The sequence below is a fragment of the Homalodisca vitripennis genome, chromosome 8 (genome assembly GCF_021130785.1).
Source record: "Homalodisca vitripennis isolate AUS2020 chromosome 8, UT_GWSS_2.1, whole genome shotgun sequence".
NCBI classification, from domain to species: Eukaryota; Metazoa; Arthropoda; class Insecta; order Hemiptera; family Cicadellidae; genus Homalodisca; species Homalodisca vitripennis.
This window is the reverse complement of record NC_060214.1, coordinates 18,681,423-18,705,164: the sequence shown is the minus strand read 5'-3', so window position 1 is coordinate 18,705,164 and position 23,742 is coordinate 18,681,423. Positions and strand designations below refer to the sequence as shown.

The 23,742-nt window shown below is 32.5% G+C and overlaps 1 protein-coding gene across 3 annotated transcripts in view; it reads right to left on the bottom strand.

Annotated features, from left to right (window-relative positions):
• Positions 1 to 4,972: 4,972 nt before the first annotated feature.
• The window catches only part of LOC124367379 (ras-related protein Rab-37), a 275,711-nt gene continuing 256,941 nt past the window's right edge, over positions 4,973 to 23,742 (bottom strand). For 2 of the 3 annotated variants that reach the window (XM_046824146.1, XM_046824147.1), the window contains 5 exons: positions 19,160 to 19,270; positions 17,395 to 17,503; positions 12,711 to 12,821; positions 10,856 to 11,000; positions 4,973 to 6,507 (listed from right to left, as the gene is read on the bottom strand). In XM_046824146.1, the coding sequence (XP_046680102.1) occupies positions 6,399 to 6,507; positions 10,856 to 11,000; positions 12,711 to 12,821; positions 17,395 to 17,503; positions 19,160 to 19,270 (585 nt within the window). In that variant the 3' untranslated portion in view covers positions 4,973 to 6,398. The remainder of the gene's footprint in view (positions 6,508 to 10,855; positions 11,001 to 12,710; positions 12,822 to 17,394; positions 17,504 to 19,159; positions 19,271 to 23,742) is intronic. The other variant, XM_046824145.1, reaches the window with a different exon arrangement.

The window sequence follows — 23,742 nt, the reverse complement described above, 5'->3', positions numbered from 1 at the left end:
TTACCGTAACTTAAAAATGGAATAATAATTTTATTCTAAGATTTCCGCTCGTTTCTTACACACCTTTGGCCAACAACACCTGACCAGTATATGTTATGAAAATCAATTCTTCAAAACTGGCCTGAGGCATTATTACCAAACTTTAACATACATACTCACGTTTTTTTATTAATCCGCATAACCGCTATTTGTTTTGTAACTAGCTTTTTCCCTATAAGTGTAATAGCATTTACGTTTTCAAAAACTAGAAGAAATTTAACACAAAAAGGTTGTCATATTTATATTTTTTTCACAACCTAATTTTATAAGCATGGCCCCCTCATTGTTTATTTATACATTGTATACATTCTTTATAATAAAATATCAAAACAAATAAACTTCTCAGCACCAATTTACAAGGCATATCAGACCAACCCCTCTGTGTCAAAAATCTTTTCCAAAAAGATTTCCACATAAAAAATTTAAATTTTTCTAAGACCTACTTTAAATACTAGTATTATTCTTCATCTTCTTCTAAAATCTCACACACAAAACATATAGCTCCTAATTTGTATTTTTAGACAATTTTAAATAACACTTGTGCAAAGCTCTTAGGTAACCTGACACTACAGGATAACAATACTGCTACTTCTAGGCAATTTGTAGTTACAGGATAAGGGTTTTAACAAGTTAATATTATTTTAATCCCGATTTTGAAGTAAATCCTAAAAAATTATGTACAAGGAATTGTTTAAACAAACATTTAAATCAAATTTATATATATTGCCCAGCTGTTATGTCTGCTTCAAAAATGTATACCTTTCTGTGTCAATAAATTTAATGGACAATACAATTTTTCATGAATTTTTGTACTGATAGCAATTAATGATATGTTCTAAAAATATTTCATTCTTTGATAAAACTGACTAGTAGCGTTATAATTTGTATTACTGTATTATAAACAGTTTATTGTATTAAATACATATATTAACTTTTTTATATGCCTCCCAGACAGTTTTCTCTACAATCTCTCTTGAAAAATTATTTATATTTTACAGGCATAAAATTAAATGAAACTCAAAAATAACAACTATAAATATTAAGGTATCACTTTTACTGTTTAAAATTACAATAATCAAATTCACAATAATGCTGCTTGATTATTTTCCAGCATGCCAAGAAAAATAATAATAATTTATAAAAAAAACAAAAAGAAAACACAAAAATTAGTAAAAAAGTGGTGGAGCAACAGTGTACATAATAAATAAAACTGGTACAGTTTCTGTATATCTCAGTGAGTTGTTCAAATGCACCCAAAAAGCTCATTATTTCACATACTTAAACTATAAACCAACTTCTGAGACACAGTTATACATAACAATCAAGTTTTAACACGTTCACAATGATTACTTCCATACTTTTTTATTTGCCATTGATTTTTTTCAATAATAATTATTGCAAAAAAAACTGTAATTTTTTTATATTAAATGTCTAAGTATAACGAGAAAAGTATGGAGGTTTCGCAAAATTGTTCACAAAAAAATTTATTTCAATATGGTTTTTAAATGTTTTTCTGTGTATTCAAAGGGATATCTAAAAAATTAATTTACTTAAAAAAATTAAGCAATGGTGCGCCCAATGAGGTACACGATAGTCCGAGATATTTATTTAAGCGAGGGATCAAATTGAACTAACTACCAAGACAGGCAAACAGTAACAACGCAATAAGGAATTGCATAACAATGTGAACCCCATCGGGCGCACGATGCACTTCACGAAAGCCCCGTGTACCCGATCGAGTACACGACAGCAGTTGTGAAAGATTGCGTGTAACTGATGGGGTACACGATGGCAGTTGTGAAAGATTGCGTGTAACTGATGGAATACACGACGGCAGTTGTGAAAGATTGCGTGTAACTGATGGAATACACGACGGCAGTTGTGAAAGATTGCGTGTAACTGATGGAGTACACAACGGCAGTTGTGAAAGATTGCGTGTAACTGAGGGAATACACGACGGCAGTTGTGAAAGATTGCGTGTAACTGATGGAGTACACGACGGCAGTTGTGAAAGATTGCGTGTAACTGATGGGGTACACGACGGCAGTTGTGAAAGATTGCGTGTAACTGATGGAATACACGACGGCAGTTGTGAAAGATTGCGTGTAACTGATGGGGTACACGACGGCAGTTGTGAAAGATTGCGTGTAACTGATGGGGTACACGACGGCAGTTGTGAAAGATTGTGTGTAACTGATGGGGTACACGACGGCAGTTGTGAAAGATTGCGTGTAACTGATGGGGTACACGACGGCAGTTGTGAAAGATTGCGTGTAACTGATGGAATACACGACGGCAGTTGTGAAAGATTGCGTGTAACTGATGGAGTACACAATGGCAGTTGTGAAAGATTGCGTGTAACTGATGGAATACACGACGGCAGTTGTGAAAGATTGCGTGTAACTGATGGAGTACACAATGGCAGTTGTGAAAGATTGCGTGTAACTGATGGAGTACACGACGGCAGTTGTGAAAGATTGCGTGTAACTGATGGGGTACACAACGGCAATTGTGAAAGATTGCGTGTAACTGATGGGGTACAAAACGGCAATTGTGAAAGATTGCGTGTAACTGATGGAGTACACGACGTGATGGAGTACACATCGTCGTGAACGTGTTAAGTAATTTTTAAAAGTACAATATATGTTAAATATGTAATTGTAACTACTAAAAGAGTGACATATGTTTTGTTTTCAAGCAAGGTGTAAAATCTCAGTCTACAAGGGTACAAGTCTGTTCACAGCGGTCAACGATGATAACCACAATAGCATGAAACAAAACACAATGCCAGTTCAAACAGTTAATAAAAGTCTTATGGCAACACATTCAATAAGATTTTTCATTTCACTAAAGGTATAAATACATGAAAAGATCTCAGCTTCTTCTGTGGCAATATTTGTTAAGACAAATTAGTTTATTTTGATTACATTTAAAAAAAATTCTAACAAATTTCAGTGTCAATCTTTACATTTATTTTGTCAGAGAAAAGGATTTGGTACTGTTTTGGTTTAAAATCACGGTGGAAAAATTCCTCTGTTGAATACAAGAAAAACAAGGTTGTACGCTTATACAAGTTGGCTCTCAGCTCCTACACTATTAAACTAAGTGTACAGTCTGTTTTATTAACTCTAGAACTGGCAATCAACATTCTAATGTTGATCTGAATCGATTTATGGGTGGCAGTCGACATTATAATGGTAAAATTAGAGACCTCTAATTTGTGCCATTCTTCTTATTTTTTTAATTCCTTTAAAATGAGGTGTTGCTTGCTAGAGGTTCTTATTTAAAATTTTTTACTTACCCTCAAATACCACATTTGGGAGGGGGGGGGGAGTAAAAAATGTTCATACATAAAAAACCCTCAATTGGTCATATAAACAATCCACAAAGTAAATTATTCCATCTTCTATATATATAAAAATGAATGTTTGTATGTTTGTCCTTTATGGAATCGTGAACTATTGGGACCGATCATGATGAAAATTTGTACGTATATGTATTTTTCCACGGAGAAGGTTTATAAGCTATGCCCATCCCTTTCCCGATTCAGGATTCCGCCCCACTGGTTACAGAAATACCCATAAGAAATGCATTGCAGCAAACATATGTTAACGTCTTTTCAAATTTTTAATCAGCTGTTCTTTGTAAACATATATTACACTTATAGTTTTAAAGCATAGAGTAAGCTTAAGAGAAACGACAAATTTTGTTTAAACTGTTTTTGCAATCACTGTTAAACATAGACTTTACTATCCAGATAATACAATTCAAATTTGACGTAAAAATTCACCTTTAACTGCAATATTTATTTAATATAAACCATGCTCATGCTTGATCAGAAGAGTAATGCAGATATCATAATTACTATCTTACGTTGGCTACAAATATAAAGAATGTTATAAAATCAACCTTAGTTGTTTTTTTTGACAGAAGTATGGTTCTCAAAACTCCGTGTGTACATATTCTCTCGATCGAGACAACAAAGCAAGCTCAATCGTGGCATCGGAGATATAACTAATTTAATCTAAAATTTATTATAGTAAAAAAAAATTTACTAAGTAATATAAGGACTTCGGTTCTTAAGATTTGCGTGCGAAGCCGTGGGTAACAGCTAGATAGAGGCAGGAATATGGTACATACCTTCATAATACGCCCAAGAGGCTCACGATGGAACGACTATCAATTATCTCAGCAATGTTTAGAATGTGATAGAAAAAGAATAAGTGAATATAGTGTACTGTTTTCAACGGGAAATTGCGTGCGAAGCCGCGGGCAACTTTTGCAAAAAATTATTGAAATGCGCAGCAAAGCGCGCCGGGCCCGCTAGTTATTCATAAGAAATTTTACTGTGGAGGGGGAGACTTTCAAGACACCCGGTACCCATATAATTTTTCTTTAAAAGAACCTGGATACCATTATATATTTTATGAAACTAGAAAAAATGAAGAATAAATTGGCTCTCTCAGATTCTAATACTTATTATCACACTTTACCAGGGGCAGTCTCACCACTTAAAGAAGTCAGCCTAGTAATTCTTTATGGTTTACGTATAATGATTTTATACCATAATTATCTCCTAATTTTCCTGAAAAACTTATGTACTACACATATAAGTTCATAGTAAAAATGTTTAAAGTACAGGTACATAACACTAAAAACATGGCCTGCCATCTGAGGAAAAGTTACTGCCAGTTCAAGAGTTAATACAGAAAAATGATATAAATTTTGCTTTAAACTGAATGAAAATTACTATTGTCATAGCTGTGCTCGGTTTTCACTAGGATACACTTTCAATCAATACATATTATAGTAATTAATATTAATTTTAGAGTTAAATACAAGTTTTTAATACTGCATTTTTACTACTTCAAAACCTTGCTTGGTCAAAATGCAGGTACAATGTTGGTTTACAAAATTACTATCAATACTCGAATTGACATCTGACCATACGCTGACATCTTCACTATTTACAGACCGTTTCGCTGATATGTACAAGTGAGTCAAACTTTTTACAATATCCGAATAAAAATAAAAATTGTACAAACTTTTGGAAGAGAAATTCACAGATTTCCTTAGAGTCAACGATCTTAAACTTTTTAACTGGTTTATGCTGGTGAAACATTTATCTGTAAATCTCCTACAAGTAGAAACATGTAGCAGTTTTAGCCTCACGCAACACTGTAAATGTTGGAAAATATTGTCGGACAACAGCTCCCCAAAGACACTCAGAGACTGTAAAGTGTTTCTCCTTAAAGCAACAAATCGTATTATATTCTCCTCCGGCAAACCCCGGACATAATCTACATTCAACGAAATGATCTTCTTACAACGAAGGGAAACGGCGGTGAATTGTTCAGGGGACAACGAGCTGTGCGATAGGTTCAGGTGAGTTAAGTTTGTCAACAAAGCGACATCGTCCAGGCATTGACTCGGAACGGACCAACACTTGCCCATCCCCAGTTCACAGAGATCAGGAAAGCTGTGTGCGATGCGTCTGACGAACCCTGGCTCGATGAAACCACAACAGATCAAATCGATCCCGACCAAATGGGGACAATTGGTGCACAGCTCTTCTGCAAGCTCGGAGATGTCCGTGCGCCAGTGGAACTTCACGTACCGTAACTCAGTCATTTGACGTAATGCGTCACTCACGATCTCGAGTTTCGCACTCTTGGCTACAGAGAACACCAGACTCTTCCACAGCAGCGAGTCAGAGGCGAGAGTCCTCCAGCGAGTACAGACGTTAGCGACGGACATACACACATCCATTGGTTCCAGGTAGGAGAAGAGTAACAGAAGAAGCTCGTCTGGCAGGTGACATAAACACACAGTCGCCATGACAGACTACTCAATTGTTTATAGTGTAAGCTAAATATTCCCGAACTCCTCACAGGCCTGATATGTATGTAGCATTTCTCTCTACGATTTATAGCTCTTTCCTAATAAACAATAATAAAGCATTGTACACTCTCCGAATGTGCTGCCTGTATAGGCTAACACAACTACCCTTGATCGTTACAGAAAATATTATCTTTAAAAATATACTCCAAATTATCGGTTCATAAAAATATACATACTATTTACGAACCATTTTAAACTAGCTCATTTTACTATAAAATATATTAAAACTTAACAAAATGACCTAACGTAAACTATTAACAAACTTAGAGCGTATCAGCTACAAATACAAAGTGTACCCTTTTATAATTGTCTTTAAATAACAATAGTAATATACATCAAATACATGAACAGACCACAGAAGAAGGCATCTCTGCACACAGGTGTAGCTCTATACGTCTCCGGCTCTGTGTTCCCGATAACCTTGAGGAAAGTTTTTGCTCTATGTCTCTATTGTTACTCTATGTATTGCAAGGAGGACAACTCCCCCTCTGTGTCTGTTCACGAACGTATTCTTGAACGTTGAAAACTGTGTTATCGGGGTTTCCGCACTTGCGAACTTTCAGCTCCCTGAAAAAAATGACACGTTACTTTGACGGAGTTGAATTTCTCTAACATTTCTATATGTTATCATTATAATAAATTATATAATAAATATAATTATTATTATCTTTCATTGTATTAATTACAGAAGAGATAACTTATCCAATGCTATAAATTGAGGCGTGGAAAAAGTGAATGCTGAAACTGCCCTCTGTGGAGTACGAAATTTCACTCAGAAGTATTCAAATGATAACAATCAAAGTTACGTGGCGCAGCCCTAGTGTCGGACCTCAAAACTAACTAAAATAATCCCCTGGACCTCAATACACCACGTCTGAATGAATGATTTATCTTCTTCTGTGCAACTAGTACAATCAAAATTACTTGTAAAATCAAATAGTTATGACATTATATTATACAGGGTGTTCATTTGAAAACTTCAAACTCGTATTAAAAGACTTATAGTCCAAGTATCAAAGTTCTGTAAATGGGAGTGTATAGTGCTAATTGGGGGAACAAAAAAATTTCAAAATGGGGGTGCTCACTCCCATGCCCTGTCGTACCCAAAGCCAAAATTTTGAAATGGCAAGACGTACAACACGCACCACTGTCACTAAACAAATGATTCTGCATTCCCAAATGACTGGTGTGTTGAAACATGATCAGAGATAGCCTTGTTGGACCAGTCTCCAACAATACTGCAGATAAGAAAAATAAAAAAAATGATAAGGCTTGTCCTGTTTACTTACAAGTACTGATAGCGAGATTAGTAATTATGTTCATATTACACAAAACCTTTTGCTTTTTGGCAATATCATTGCATTCAGTAAGTAATGGTGTTGTGTTATTAATAGTAATATGGTAGTTTGTAGACTAATAATTGTTGTGTAAGAAATTACATTATTGGCTGCTGATACTAAACGCCTTGACTTATTACTATACCAATATACAGCATTTTTATGAGCTTCAATTTGAGGTGTCACAAGGTATTAGTTGCCATTTCAAAATTTTGGCTTTGGGTATGGGGGGGGGGCATGGGGTTGAGCACCCCCATTTTGAAAATAAATTTTTTTATTCCCTCAATTAGTACTATACACTCCAGTTTACAGAATTTTGATACTTGGGCTATAAGTAGGTATTTTAATATGAGTTTGAAGTTTTCAAATGAACACTCTGTGTGTATGACTTACAAGTTACATATTAAATGATAAAAAACAGGGAAATAAAAAAAAATACAATACAATATACTGTACAGCCTAGTGATGGGCCAAATACATGCTTGGTTGGTAGACATGTAAAGAAGGTCCTGGACTGAGGATGGAGGATTAAAATAGCTCAGTGATACCCACAAATACTTAAAATTGGTATCCTCTACGTATCTAGTTAACAAAAAAAACTTCTACTGCTTTTCTGATAAAATTCTCTCAATAAAAACAATTGTCTTTCACAGAAAATCTCAAATAATTCAGAATATTGTGTACAGATTTTCATGGGAATCCTATTGTTGGCTGAGCGTCAGCGAAGCCTGTCCCTTGAAGAGCTGGAAAAGTTTAATTTCTGTCTGTCTGTTTATCAGCACAATATCTTGTAAAGAAACTGATCTGTGGACTTGTAATTGTGCATGAAACTTCATTTCTATATTAGGAACTCTGAGTTCCATGCTTGCCACTCCATGAGGTATGGCTGAGCGTTAGCTAATATTTTTACATTGGTCTTAGAGGTAATCATGATGACAATAAGAAAATGTCAGAATAAATCAATTTGCAATCAAACTCAGTACAGTCATGTCAATACTGACACATGTCAGCTAACCATTCCAAAACAAACATCATTTTATGGAGACCTGGTGTGTAGATTTCTATTATGTAAAATATGATATCATATAAAATTTAATAACAAAATTAAAAGTATCACGTGCCAAGATATCTTGTGAAAGATCTCATCAGCAGACTTAACATTGTGCATGAAACATGACTTCTACGCAAACAAGAATGATATCTATGATTGAACATGTCGAACCATAGAATTTGGCTGAGCAACGTTGAAGCCTATTACTTAATAGGCTGATATAGTTTCTCTTTTGTTTTGTGGGAATGTTAAAATTTCATTTCTGAATGATTGTCTCTCGTTATATCTGTCAATAATAGAATGAGCTTTGGATTTGAAAGTTTGAATTGAACTCCAGTGAAGCTTGTTACGCTATACATAGTGTGGCATACTCCTGGTACTTATTACGATTGGAAACAAATTCACAAAGAAACCTACATACTTATTTCAAGTACCTCATAACTAGAGTTCATAATAGGTTCTGATAATGTATATATTCAGTTGATACATGATACCACCACAAACAAATGCAATGCAAACTAAACTACACTATGCTAGTACTGTACTATACTAGTTTGTTGTTGATAAATAATAATAATCATAAAGCATTAAACTTTGCAACTACATTTGATCTCTCTAACTGTTCTCAGTTTTATATCGAGTCGAATGTAGTGTAATCGATAACTATGCAGGGTGTCCCGTAACTCTCTGGACAAAGGTATACCACGTTATTGCTCAGGCCAAGACAGACATATTTCACCATATGAACATGGGTGTCTGATGCTTAGTTTCACATCTGTCTGTCTGTATGTGTTTTTTTATAAAAAAGTTAATATCTTAAAAACTAATAAATTACATTATACCCAATTTAGCTCAGATTTTTGTGATAAGAAGGCTAGTTACTGAAAAAATATCATTAGTATTTTAAAATAGAGGCCATTAAAACTTTTAAACTTAAAAAACCATGACCCACATTGAGGTTCTCAGTGAATAGCCATACACTGAATAAACGGCAGCTCACAATGTGGGCCATGTCTTGTCACAGTAAATCTGCTATAAATCAGCTATTTATTATTCGATTTAAATAATTTTAATGTCAATAGATTTGTGATAAAATCCTCTACAAACTGTTATTCTTGTAAAAATTGCAGGTTCTTAAGATATTCAAAGTTCAAAAGTTTTAGTGGCCGCTATTTTGAAAATACTACAGATATTTCATGATATATTTTTCAATAACTGGCCATGTTATTATAAACATTTGAGCAAAATTTGGTATAATTTAATTTATTATACTCTAAGATATTAATATTTTAATAAAAAACACATACAGACAGACAGATGGGAAACCAAGCATCGAAGACCCATGTTCATACCGTGAAAGATGTTTGTCTTGGCCTGAGCAATAACGTGGTATACCTTTGTTCAGAGAGTTACAGGACATTCTGTGTATAACTTTTGGTACAAGTAAATGTAAATTTTGTATCTCACCTGACAGTTAAAATAACTTTTTTAACAACACAGAAAGAATAAATTGAATTTATTGCTATAATCTTTATGGAGTGTTTTTTAACTAAAATATTTTAATTCACGCAAACAAGGAGGAGCAGAAGACGGAGTTAGTCAAGTGGAAGAGATGGGCTGGAGAGACGCTGTTTGTGATTAATATAAACCGAGGAGTGGTTCTCAACATTATAAGAAGCTGGAATAGAAAGGAAAAAATTGAATAAAAAACATTACGCAAATAATTTTTGATAAACAAAATGAATATGTATAATTTGAGTAAATGATCATGAGAAATGATCAGAGCAATAAATAAAAACACATAACAAAATAATCTTTGAAGTATTAATAAACTGAGCTTTACAAATCTTCCAAATTCAGATTCAAGTGTAATTATAATACAGCAATGCTAAAAATGAAAACACCGAGAATAAAGTAAAGTGAAGGAGACGATTACACATTTATTATTTACAGGAATTAATGAAGATATTACGGACAAAAAATGTCAGGATATGGAATAATCAGCTATAGAGGAATACTGTTACAAAACCAAACTTGTAGTAGAATTTGACAAAACATTAGTACTTATAAAATTCCATACCATTACCTCAGGATAAGAGAAATCTTAGAAATAATCAAAGAAGAAAATGACTCCTACAAGAAGTACTATCAAATTATCAAAAAACTAGCAGCCTCTTGTAAAAAAGCTAAGCTCTTATAACAGCTGATTACTGTTAAGTCGTATTGGTAGTTGACTGGTTAAGCTTCAGCCAATCACATAACAGCTTTGTCACCTTCAAATCACCTGTATATATAAGTGGCTGCGCAGTATTGGTAGTATCAGTTTAACATCTGTTGATTGAAGATGACTCTTCACATCGGCCGAAATATTTCAAGAATTGATTGTGTCAACAATGTTTTAATGTGGAATGGACAGAAAACGTACATGGTGACCATCATAGGTCTTGTCCTTATACCTGTTCCCAACATTTCATAATATAATACAGTATTTAACGTTGAGAAATCCATACGTTCATCTACAAATTACCTTGCTATAGCCATGAACGCCAGTTCTACGTTTAGTCCTGTCTTGGCTGAGGTCTCCATGAATGTTACATTGTATTCCTTAGCCAACCTCTCACCATCCTCTCGTCTTATCATCCGTTCCGAACTGTGACAGTCTGCTTTGTTACCTGGAACATCCCAAAACTGCTCAAATCTTACGCTTTTTATATGTTGGTGATCAAGAACATGACATTTAATAACTACTTTGGCTTTCTATAAACTGATTTTATTGAACCAATTAAAGAGAACACTTTGTTTGAATACTGGTTAGAATAAAATAATAATTTGTCTTTCAACATCTCTTTACTTGAACACTTATTCCAATTTTCATGTTGCAATGTTTTTCAATAGTTTTCTTTCTAAAAATTTATTTTATTTTTTCAGATTCAGTGTGCTTGCTAATTTTAAACTACTAAATAAACGGTTAATTTTTTATGTGAAAGATTAACAAAAATGTCTATATCCTGACTCCCTGTTGGATGTCAAGTTGATGCCTGTAATAGTTTGTCTAAAACTGTAACCACAAAGACTATCTAATATGGCATTAGAATCTTTTTTATGAATAGTAGGATGATATTAAAATCACCCACAAACAAAATAGATTTATTTTTCACCAATTTGCATTTGTGTACATTAATTAATAGTTATTTATTGATCACTATAACGTGTTTCTGTCTCACTTTGTGTATAAAAACCCAGAATTATACAACCAAATTAACGAAATATTGTGTTTTGTAAATAATATTTAACTTGAAGTTAATATTTTCTATCTCTATAGTTGTTCATCGCGAAGTGTCAGCGCGTCTGTGTGCAATGGACACAGTGGATGTCAACTACTCAGCATGTCTCAAATTTGTGTAGTATATACAATATATCCTGTTTAAAAATACATGTTGATTTATACCCTAATATTTGTTATTAGGAAAGCCATGGTTTAAAATTAAAAACAATTTCAATGTAAAATACATATTATTTAAGAAACAAAAATAGACACCAATATCTTCAAATAAGAGATATGTATTCTGGAAGCCCATTCGAGAATGTGTAAATTCTAGTTAAAAGGTGGAGGATGTGTCTTGTAGCTCTTAAAATATAGCCATTTTTCTGAGCCTCTGTATTCTCTTTAATACAGACTTGTTTCCGTGGAACTCTTGTGTTATAGGGCAATCTCCAAAAGGTTACATTTCACTTACATTTTAGCCGTTTTTTGTATAACATAATATAAGAATAATAATAATAGTTCTCTCAGATGACTGTCAAACACAATTTTTAATATTTTTGTATTTAACATATTCTGGGGAGCTCCTGTATCCCAGCTTCACTGGGAGGCACAGTGAATTTGTAGTGGTAATCCCCCCCTTTAGGAAATTCTAAATACACTTATGGTGTAGATCATCCTGCTGTATACAGGGTGAGTTTTAAATGGCCTCCCCTACGCTTTATCCACATTTCTTTGTACCTATTCCAAATGAAGTACTAGCTGCTTGTCAACAGTGATTAGTGCTGGTCCAAAGTCGACCAGACCTGTTGTAAAAGTAGGTAGGGGGCAGTGAATGCCGACTAAGGGTAATACAAGCCCTAACCAAAAGAAGATTATGTTTTGATACAAACAAAAAAGTACAATAAAAAATTGTATTATATACATTTTAAAATTACACTAAAATACTATTTTACAATATAGTCACTATACAAATTTAGGCACTTATCATAGTGGTGAACTAGTTTTGAAAGTCCAGCGTTAGAAAATTCTGCTGCCTGAGACTTCAACCAGATAGTCACACCTTCCATAAGCCACTGTTGTGAACATGTTAACATATATAATGATCACATCTCCTCACCCAACAGCATGATAACAACATCGTCCTGAGCGTACTCCCTGATCTCACCCAGCCAGGCTCTGATGTTGTCAAAACTGGTCTTGTTGGTTACGTCATACAGCAGCAGCAGTGCTGTAACATATAAGGTACATCATCATCCTTACAGTCTTTTACGTATCTCTCAATGCTAGACACACTTCCTAAAAAAGTATTTTAGCGTTTTATTAAGAATAAAAAATGTGATAATAGAATGTTAGAAATAGTATATAGAGATAAGCAGTAAAGATAACAAACAGTAACAGCAAACTGTTTTCACACATTATAAGTAGTGACTGTAAAGAAACAACTGCCACTGTTGAATGCAATTTTAATTAGTTTTAGGTAGTTATACAACACCTACATATCTTAGTCTATTCATAGGTGGCTTTGGCAGAAAGAACCCTCCGAAGGGTATGACTTGTACATTTATATTTAGATTACATTTAAATTTATTATATTTATATATTTACATATATAATCATTGAGTATTTTATTTAGCACTTTAATAGTGGTAGACATGTAGGTGCATCATATACCATCATGAATACTCAGTACAGATCTGCTAGAGAAGGTGTTGTAGGATTTTCTTGAACATTGTAAAACACCAAAATGATGCAATTTTTATAAACTGGAAAAGAGAAAGAAATACTGTTTTATAGTCAGTATCAAACTTTACACAAAGTTTGATACTGACTTTTTGTATCACTGAACGATAGCAAATGTTCATAAAACTCCTGTTTTCTTCATATGAAGAAATAATCATAGACCAGTTCTTGTTTAATGTGTCCAAGAAAAAAATATTTGAAATCATAATTGACAAACTTCTTTTTAAACATATATGGGTATAATTTCTCATACAGACAACACGGCTAGTTTGGTCCTTGGCCAATCTGTCAACACAAACTTGTCTTTCACGCATTATATCTCTTCAGGTTTCGACAGAATGACACAGACTGATGTTACATTTCTCAACTTTGTCAAGACTTTTTTAAAGTATTTTTGGGAAAGAAAGGTCAAATTGTGAATGAATGACATTTAACTCTTATTATGTATCTATTGGTATGATTTCTTGAACATTTATTTTATTTTAATTTATTCTTTTTATTTTTATTATTTCAACTGCATAACCATTTCAACAAGTAAGTTTCAATTTTATCTACATGCATAACAATTGCAAATAAAATATTGATAGAACTCAAGTATGATGGCCCATTGTGAGCACAATTTTCTCACAGCAGTCGAGCTGATTTTTCCTCATCATCTGGATTTGTGTTGGCAAGCAGCTGCTCAGCTTTCCTCCTGTTTACTATGCTTTGAGTTTATCTCATTTGTTTTAAATGATGATTAGGAAGCGATTACACTGTTGAGTTGCGTTCAAGTAAGTATAGTAGTAGTAAGTAGTAGTACCGATAATGCAAATCTTCAAACCTTGTAACGTATTCACTATCCTCATGTAACACAATGTCTTGGATGTAGAGAGCTATTACAGTCAAGGGATTTAAGTTAGCACAGCCTTGCTCTAGCTTTCTACTTTCCAGGGCGTGGAGGTTCACAAGGATTCTGATTGCCCTTATATTGAAAGACCAGAATCTTGCATTTAACGTTTCTCCCCACACAACTTCTGTAATTATGCGTGTCAAACAGCGTAAAGTAGGTTGTAGTCAGGTCACCAATTGCTTTGACCCATTTGAGTATGCATGAGTCAATATGAGGAGTTCATGTAAAGCTAGCATCCATTAACCTAAAAAATTTAGTAGTTGGCCATGATGACTCTATTAAGTTGTTCTGCCCTTCTTCCAAATTCTAATTGATTGGTCTTATAGGGATTTACCACTAGGTAATTTTAATTGCAATGCTGATTGGCCTTGTTAGTAGTACGGTAATGATTAAGTTATCAGATAAATGGTTGTCTAAAAATAAGATTGTGTCATCAGCATACTTCAAAGTTTGAGTGTAGTAATGTAAGTATTTTTTGGAGATCATTCGTAAAGAGGTGAATAGCACTGGACACAACACTGTATGACATCTTGGATTTGCAGAATTTGGTATCTAAATACTTTTGTAATTCCTTTTTCAATAGTTTTGAATTTTACAACTTGACTTTGGTTTTTAAAAATGGTATTAAACCATAAGGGCTGTTGGCTTTACAGGTCAAGAGTTTGCTTAATATGAGGTCATGTCTCAACCGGTCAAAAGCTGTACGAAAATATGGGAAACCACTATAGTCAGGTTGATGCTTTATTTTGTACAATCAGTTACTGGTTATACTAATTCAGTAGTTACTGTAATAATTGACTTCTGATTGAATTCAGATTGTTGAGTGTGTAGTGTTCTAAAAACCTGATGAGTGCTGTTTTTTCACAAGCTTTTGAGACAGTTGGAAATAGTGATATGGGGCTGCAGTTATTTAATTTTGTTTTACTGCCACATTGGTTTAAAATAAAGTTTTGACATTTGAACACTGAGAGAACACTTTTAGTGCGAGATTATTTACCTAAAAACCTGATTAGCACGATTTTCTTACAAGGTTTTGGGACAGTTGGAAGTAGTGACATGGGTCTGTAGTTATTTAATTTTGTTTTACTGCCAGATTGTTTTAAGATTAAGTTTTAACATTTCAAACTCTGAGAGAACACTTTCAGTGAGAGATTATTTAAAATATGCCATAAAGAGGGCAAGTTTGTTCTGCACAATGGTTAAGTATTTTTGGGGATATGTCATCAATTACTGTTTTGTTAAATCTTGATAATCTGATCCTAACTCCTTCAAATCAGGACAGCTGTAGCGAGTTTGAATGAACAGAATTTACTAATATGAATCCTACAGAAGATTCTGGCCTCCTCATCATAGTTTTTGTAAGACCAATGGGGTTTTTTGTAATATTAGCAAGATTGTTATTGAACTATTGCTATTCAACTGCACACACATTTTCAATCAGTTTTCCATTTACAATTAATTTTAACTGAGATTCATAGCTTCTTATGTTTATGGATTTGCTAGTACCTATAAAATTTTTATTATGTTAAGTAGTAAATTACATATTATTGTACTGGATATTATTACAGTATATTATATTACTGAAACTGCATAAAATCAATAGTGTAGACGTCAAAGCACAAGAAGAACAGACAAGCAATCAGATGGCCAGTAAGTTGCAGAAAGGCATTTGTTCTATCCATTCATACTTCAGATGTTTTGGTTCCAAAACACGGTTGCATACGATTTGTTACAAGGTGACATGAATCGCAAAATATTCAATCAATATTCAAACTTCCATGTTCATACATTCACTCTCACTCAAACACTTTGTTACAAGGTGACATGAATCGCAAACCATTCAATCAATATTCCAACTTCCATGTTCATACATTCACTCTCACTCAAACACTTTGTTACAAGGTGACATGAATCGCAAACCATTCAATCAATATTCAAACTTCCATGTTCATACATTCACTCTCACTCAAACACTTTGTTACAAGGTGACATGAATCGCAAACCATTCAATCAATATTCAAACTTCCATGTTCATACATTCACTCTCACTCAAACACTTTGTTACAAGGTGACATGAATCGCAAACCATTCAATCAATATTCCAACTTCCATGTTCATACATTCACTCACACTCAAACACTTTGTTACAAGGTGACATGAATCGCAAACCATTCAATCAATATTCAAACTTCCATGTTCATACATTCACTCTCACTCAAACACTTTGTTACAAGGTGACATGAATCGCAAACCATTCAATCAATATTCCAACTTCCATGTTCATACATTCACTCACACTCAAACACTTTGTTACAAGGTGACATGAATCGCAAACCATTCAATCAATATTCCAACTTCCATGTTCATACATTCACTCACACTCAAACACTTTGTTACAAGGTGACATGAATCGCAAACCATTCAATCAATATTCAAACTTCCATGGTCATACATTCACTCACACTCATACAGTTTGTTACAAGGTGACATGAATCGCAAACCATTCAATCAATATTCAAACTTCCATGTTCATACATTCACTCACACTCAAACACTTTGTTACAGGGTGACATGAATCGCAAACCATTCAATCAATATTCCAACTTCCATGTTCATACATTCACTCATACTCATACAGTTTGTTACAAGGTAACATGAATCGCAAACCATTCAATCAATATTCAAACTTCCATGTTCATACATTCACTCACACTCAAACACTTTGTTACAGGGTGACATGAATCGCAAACCATTCAATCAATATTCAAACTTCCATGTTCATACATTCACTCCACTCATACAGTTTGTTACAAGGTGACATGAATCTCACACCATTCAATCAATATTCAAACTTCCATGGTCATACATTCACTCACACTCGTTCAGTTTGACCAGATCACAGTGTACCAGGCCAGGTCGGCTTGCTCTCCCAGTTGTGACATAGGAACTCCCCAACAGAGTAAAAGGCCAACCATTGAAGTTAATAAACTTTTAACATCTAACATTGAACTCTTTCTATCCCATCTGTAACTGGAAAGCTGTTGACAAATAACAAACCTGCTATTGAAGGTAGTTGTTTTTATACTGTTTTAAGTAAAAATATTTCAGTTATTTATAACCAAAACTGATTATTGAATTAAGGACTATCGTGTCCTCCGAGACAACTCACCATGGGCATCACGGTAGTAAGCGTGGGTTACACTACGGAACCTTTCTTGTCCGGCTGTGTCCCATATCTGGAGCTTCACCTTGGTCTCATCCACCGCTACCACCTTGTTCTGTAACAAACCAGACGTCACAATAATAGTCATAGATATTACTGCTGTGGAACCTCTCTGGTCCAACCATGTACCATATCTGGAGCTTCACCTTGGTCTCATTCCACCGCTACCACCTCTGTAACAAATCAGACTAGTCACAATAATAGTCATAGATATTACTGCTGTGGAACCTCTCTGGTCCAACCATGTACCATATCTGAACCATCTTGCTCTGTAACGGACCATACCATTCTTTGTAAAATGCAAGGATAACCCAATGGAATCTTTTCAGTCCAGCTGTGTCGTATATATGGAGCTTAAGCTTTGTCTCATCCTCGGGTGTGACGTAATTCTCTAACTAACGACAGCCCAATAGTAGGTGTAGGTGACACTGTGCATAATAACAATAATTATTCTCATTTTTGAAAACCTCAGTATTTTGTTTGGTATTACTAGATAAAACATTCAACTTACATGGATCACAATTAGCAATACACTGTTTAATGAAGTCTGTTACATTTTCATAAAATGGTTTCAATCTAAGAGATATTTAGATTAAAAATACAGGTTTGAACCATCTAGATGGAATGAGTATCAATCACTTGAGTTACACTATTCCCTCTGAAGTATCTATGAGAACCTGTTTATATGAGTTTGTAACAATATCTAAACCTTCAATATTTTGAACACCAACTAAAATATGTGTCAGTTTTAGGTTATTTCTAGTGTGACTTCTGAATAATTGAAATTTGTTTACCAAAACTTTTACATACATTTTTGTCTTTATACGATTATGAAAACTATAAAAATAATGTAACATTTTTATAAAAATTTTAGACTGGTTTTCTTAATTTTCATTTTAAAATGTAATATAGTAGATAAATATAAATTAGAAGAATGAAGCTAGTAAAAGCAATATTTATAACATGGCAAATGTTTAAAAATTAAAAAACGTATAGCTCAAAATGTGAAAATTAGTTCTAAATTACATAATTATATCTTAAATTACATCATATGTATATATATATATACATTATTTAATTATATATATATATATATATATATATATATATATATATATATATATATATATGTATGTATATATGTAATTTAAGATATAATAAAGTTATTTATTATATGTATTAAATTATTAATATAAGTTATTTCATACATATAAAACTATCAAACAGATTTATTACTAAAAAAATTATACTAATTATTAATTAAAATTATTTTAAAAATTGAAAACTTACCTCGTGAAATTTGCAGCGAGGTGTTTAACTCTAAGTGTAATACAGACAATAAAAGTTAACTCACCTGAAAATGTTGAAACTTTTATAGAATTCGCTGGAGTTTTCATTTTTTCTTCTTAAAAATGAAATACACTTAAATATATACTATAAACCATTTTTAAAAGTTACTATTGAAATAATTACATCAATAAATTGTTATATCATTACAAATAACAGTTTTAATTAATCATATGCTAGTTAAATTATTACAAAAATTCTGTGAACATCATTTTATTTTATTTTACGTGTACAAGGACTAAACTATCAGTATGCAATTACCACATGGTATTATGAGAACAATGTGTCTGACTACAAGCGGTAGGCTACTGTACGAGTGTCAGTTACTTGGTACACACCCAGTAAACCTTAGGGTTTCGCTCACCCTAAAGTCTATTCCCACAGTGGAGATGAAGTTTCCAGAGAGAAACAGGTTATCTCTGAACCGTACCAACAGACAGGTCTTGCCAACTCCCGAATCTCCGAGCAACATAACCTAGAACAATAACAGAATAAAATATAAATAATAAGGACACCAGTTGGCCGGAACAAAGTTCTCGGATTACTCTTCAATTGTTGATATATTTACTACGAAAACAAAGAATTGGCATATCCAGGCGGTGATATTGGTTTATATTCTTTCCCCACGTTCTTGGATGGGGGACTAGCCATAGGCTAAATGTTTTCACAAAAAACCAACATACATTTCTTAAATCCATTCCACTTGCTATCAAACAAGAAACAGAACATAAAATATTTAAAAGAAAGCTTAAAGCATACCTGATGGACAAGGCTTTATATTTATTAAATGAATATTTTGATTTGTAAATCAGGTAGTTTTTTTGTAGATTTATTATAGCGTTATTTTATATTAGTGTTTTAGCTAGTTTAAATTGACACTATTCAAATGTTGCATCATTGTAACTAAAACGAATACAATTTTTTTGACTTTGACTGGTATATAAGATTTTCATACCCTTTTACCCCAAATTTTCCCCTTTGTGACAAAAAACATTCCATTTGCCTAATGTATACGGTATCTGAATAGAATTCATTACATATGATTTAATGTAAAGTGAAGGATTTGGAGGAATAACAATATCACTTCAATATAGTAAACATAACCTAAATTGTTGGATAGTCTATAAAACATATCAATGTGTTGTTAAGAATTAACCACATTTATTTACAATTACAACTAAACCACTGAAGCAAACAAATAAGCATTTACCATAATGTATCCTTGTGACGAAACACAGATTTATACATTACTTAAACCAATTATTATTTATGATTACCTATACAATGTTTAACATCAAAGACTATACTCTCTACTGTGTGCATAGTGCATCCACATTGAACTGTAAACACCACTTTGGCAGTGTACCACAGTACCCCCTTCACATTAATCAATAACAGCTGTTTCACAAGCTGCTCGTACTAGACTAAACTATACTAGAAAACATTTGATCTTCAGTTTATTAATGCTTGAATTTACAAAGTATTCCCTCCCAGACTCTTACAAAATGTTTTTAACAATGGTGATAAAATCTAGTTCTACAGATTTTTTTACTTTTACTTTGTTTTGAAAGAAACTTTTATGCTCTTACTACTATAGTAGTAATAATTAGTAACATACCATAATTTTACATAAAATTACAATATTAGTTTCAACCTTGTTTCTAAAGTTTTAGAAGAGGTAAATGAAAAATGCTAAAATAACCCCGTTCTCAATGGTTTTTATGCGTTTAAAGTGTAATAAACATTTTATTTGTATTATATTTACTGCTGTATCAATAAAAATAAAGCAAATTCTTTGAAACATGTCTTTACTAGACAAGTTAAAACTTGTTTTGTAGCAAGCGTTTTAAAAACAAATATAGAGGAGAAGTTTTATTTTACTGAAATCTTGATAAATGAATTTGAATAAACAAAGTTTTTTTTACTATTATTTCCTTCTCATCATTTACTTGTTACTTATTTTCTGTATGTTCTGATATTGAATTTTTAGTTATTTCTGTTCAAGGTTCAATGTAAGAAAGAACTTAACTTTGCTTCACTAAAGAACTGTTTCTATTCTATTAAAATTTTGCCTAAATTACAATCTAAAACTATTTCCAAATTAGGTCTAAATGTAAAATAAGATATGTAAATGTTATATTAGTGGTTTATAGGCTAACATTATAGATACTTAATTCGGAGTGGCTATATGCCCGGTCACCGGTCTTGGTTTCAAAGAACGGGAAAGACTATGACGTCACAGACTGTGACGCCAAAGGTTTTGAAGTAGCTCTAGCACTGTGCATTGTTATTAAAATGGCGGGTTGTAGAAAGTTTAGTTCTTTTGACCAGTTGAAAATTTTTATCAATAATAAAGAAAATACGGACCATATTCAATTAAGAATAAGTGATTCGAGATATGCTATATACTTTAAACTGTACCAATATCCCTTCTATAAGAACTTATAGTCCTGCTAAAGTCCGATAATACATAAGTGATTAATAATAAAACTATTTTTAATCGGTAAATAATGGAAGAATTTATTTTCAAATATCTCAAGACGAGAGACTAATTTCCCTCTTACCACTTACATACAATATACAATGAAATCATAACCATTTGAGTGTTATTAGTAAATAAAACAAATGTTCCAGTTATTTTATGCTATTAAATGACATACATATTTAATATGAAAAAAAATTATTTATAATTAATTATGATTTCTCTTAATGACTATTAATTGAAACATTCCAGTAAAATTGAGAGAAACAAAACTATATCTAAACTACGAAGTGTAGATTCTGGTACATGGTTAATTTTTAGTTGTATATTTCTTCTTTTTAATTTATTTAAGCGTACACTTTTATTACATTACCGTTCAATATATTTACCAATGCATAATATGCAATTAATAAAATAGTCTACAAATTGTGTTTTTTATATTTCTAAGGCAGTGGTGTAAAGGTGACAGTTATGGCTGCCCTTTCGTTACGTCACGGTTGACGTCACCACTCATCGCCCGTCTGTCTAATCTACAGACGGTTAGCCGGCCATATAGCCACAGCGTACTTAATTATGTGTAAAATACAATAAGTTAAATAGTACAAAAAAAAACATAAAACTCACAAATATGAAATAAGAAAAAAATTGTTACTTTTTTGAACGTCATAGTTCAGAATTATATTAAAAAGCTGTATATACATAAAATAAATTTCTTACAAAATTATATTGTATTTAAGGGAGAAAAATTGCCAAATATTCAAAGCAACTAAAAACAAAAACATTAAATATAATCTATTAGATAATATTATAATCAATAGAGGAGTTATTTAAACAGAGAAGTATAAAATATAACTGTAATGTTATCACTATTGTTAAGATTATGTGACACTATCCAATGTACAATTTGTACCTCAATAAAGAGTTATTGTCTATTAATTATCTATTGTATATTGTGTATGAGTTAATAACCCCTCTGATAAATTAGCTAACTCAATTCCTTCTCTCTTAAACTTCAAATTATCTTCACATGTATTTGAGCATGTCAGTGTTTCAAGTGTATACCGGTAATTGGTTATAAGAATCTATTAGCATAGTAAGCAGTAAGTAAACCCTGATACATACAAGTAATATTACCTAAAAAAATAACTAAAAATGAATTACTGTACTGAAACTACTATGTTAACGTTTTTTAAACAGACAATATAAATCGTAATGTATCGTAACCATGCTTGTACAAAACGTTGTAGAATGCATTAAGAATATTGTGTATTGTATGGATAAATATCATTGGATATTTATCAGGAATTCTTAATTTTTGTGGCACTATTTGATGTACTAAATCATAGTAAAATAGGAGCTCGAAGCAGCCACGGGAAATGGTGTACACAATCGCTTAAACAAATATTGATTGCTCTTGTGCTTTCTGATAGTGATAATGTACTGATGAAGATAATAGACACTCAGAAATGTGATGTTATCAGTGAATTTTATCAGAAAAATGTTTTTAAAACACCAATTAGTTTCAATTTGAGGCTATGTAGCATCTATATGTCAGAGGACTCAATATGGAAGCAAATTTAAAGAAGTACGGTATAAAGTATTAAAATTGTAGCTGTGCAGACAGAGAATATTTGTTATTGTATTTATAATATGCTCAATTAAAAAAAAAAAAATATCAGAAGGGATTAACAGAAATGTACGGTAATTAGAGATGTATATACAAAATTATTTTGGAGGGATCTGACACTTAAGGGGATAGTTTGAAGTACCCCCTAAAATGGGAGGGCCGTTACAGGTGCACCAACTCCAAAAAAATTATTGACTGTAAACCTCATAAATACGTTTTAAACCTATGTAGCCGAGGGAATTTATCATACCCCTTGCCATTGCTACCTTCAACCTTTTCTCAATAAGTTTGAATTAATGAGCATTGAATTATGTAATAAATATAAAAATTCAGTTTTAACAGGATACATTAATATTGATGTTTTAGTTAAAGATAACACACGTAAAAAATGTATTGAAAATGTATTACATGGTGTAATATTGATTGCCAAATAGTACTTTATAAGCTGCTATTAATAATTTTATTACTAACTTCACTTCACGTAGTATGAAGGCAAGGGGTTTGATAACTCAAGTATCTGACTATGATGTACAGTGTTTAGATGTATATAATTTAAATACTGTATCTAGGAATAACATAAAAAGAGAGTAGAATATTTTAGCCAATCAAATTTAAAAACCTTTGCTAGGCAGATCTGAAATGAAAGCTGGATGGAGATTTAACAAGCATCAGCGGAGAACAAATATGAAATATTTAATTCTTTATTTGGTTATTAATTTAGTTTCAATTTTTATTAATTCCAAATTTCTTAATTTGATGTTTTCAAAGAAAACTTGTTTCTGAAAAATCAACAAAATAGCAAAATTGGGTTACAAAGGAACTATAGCATTTACATTTT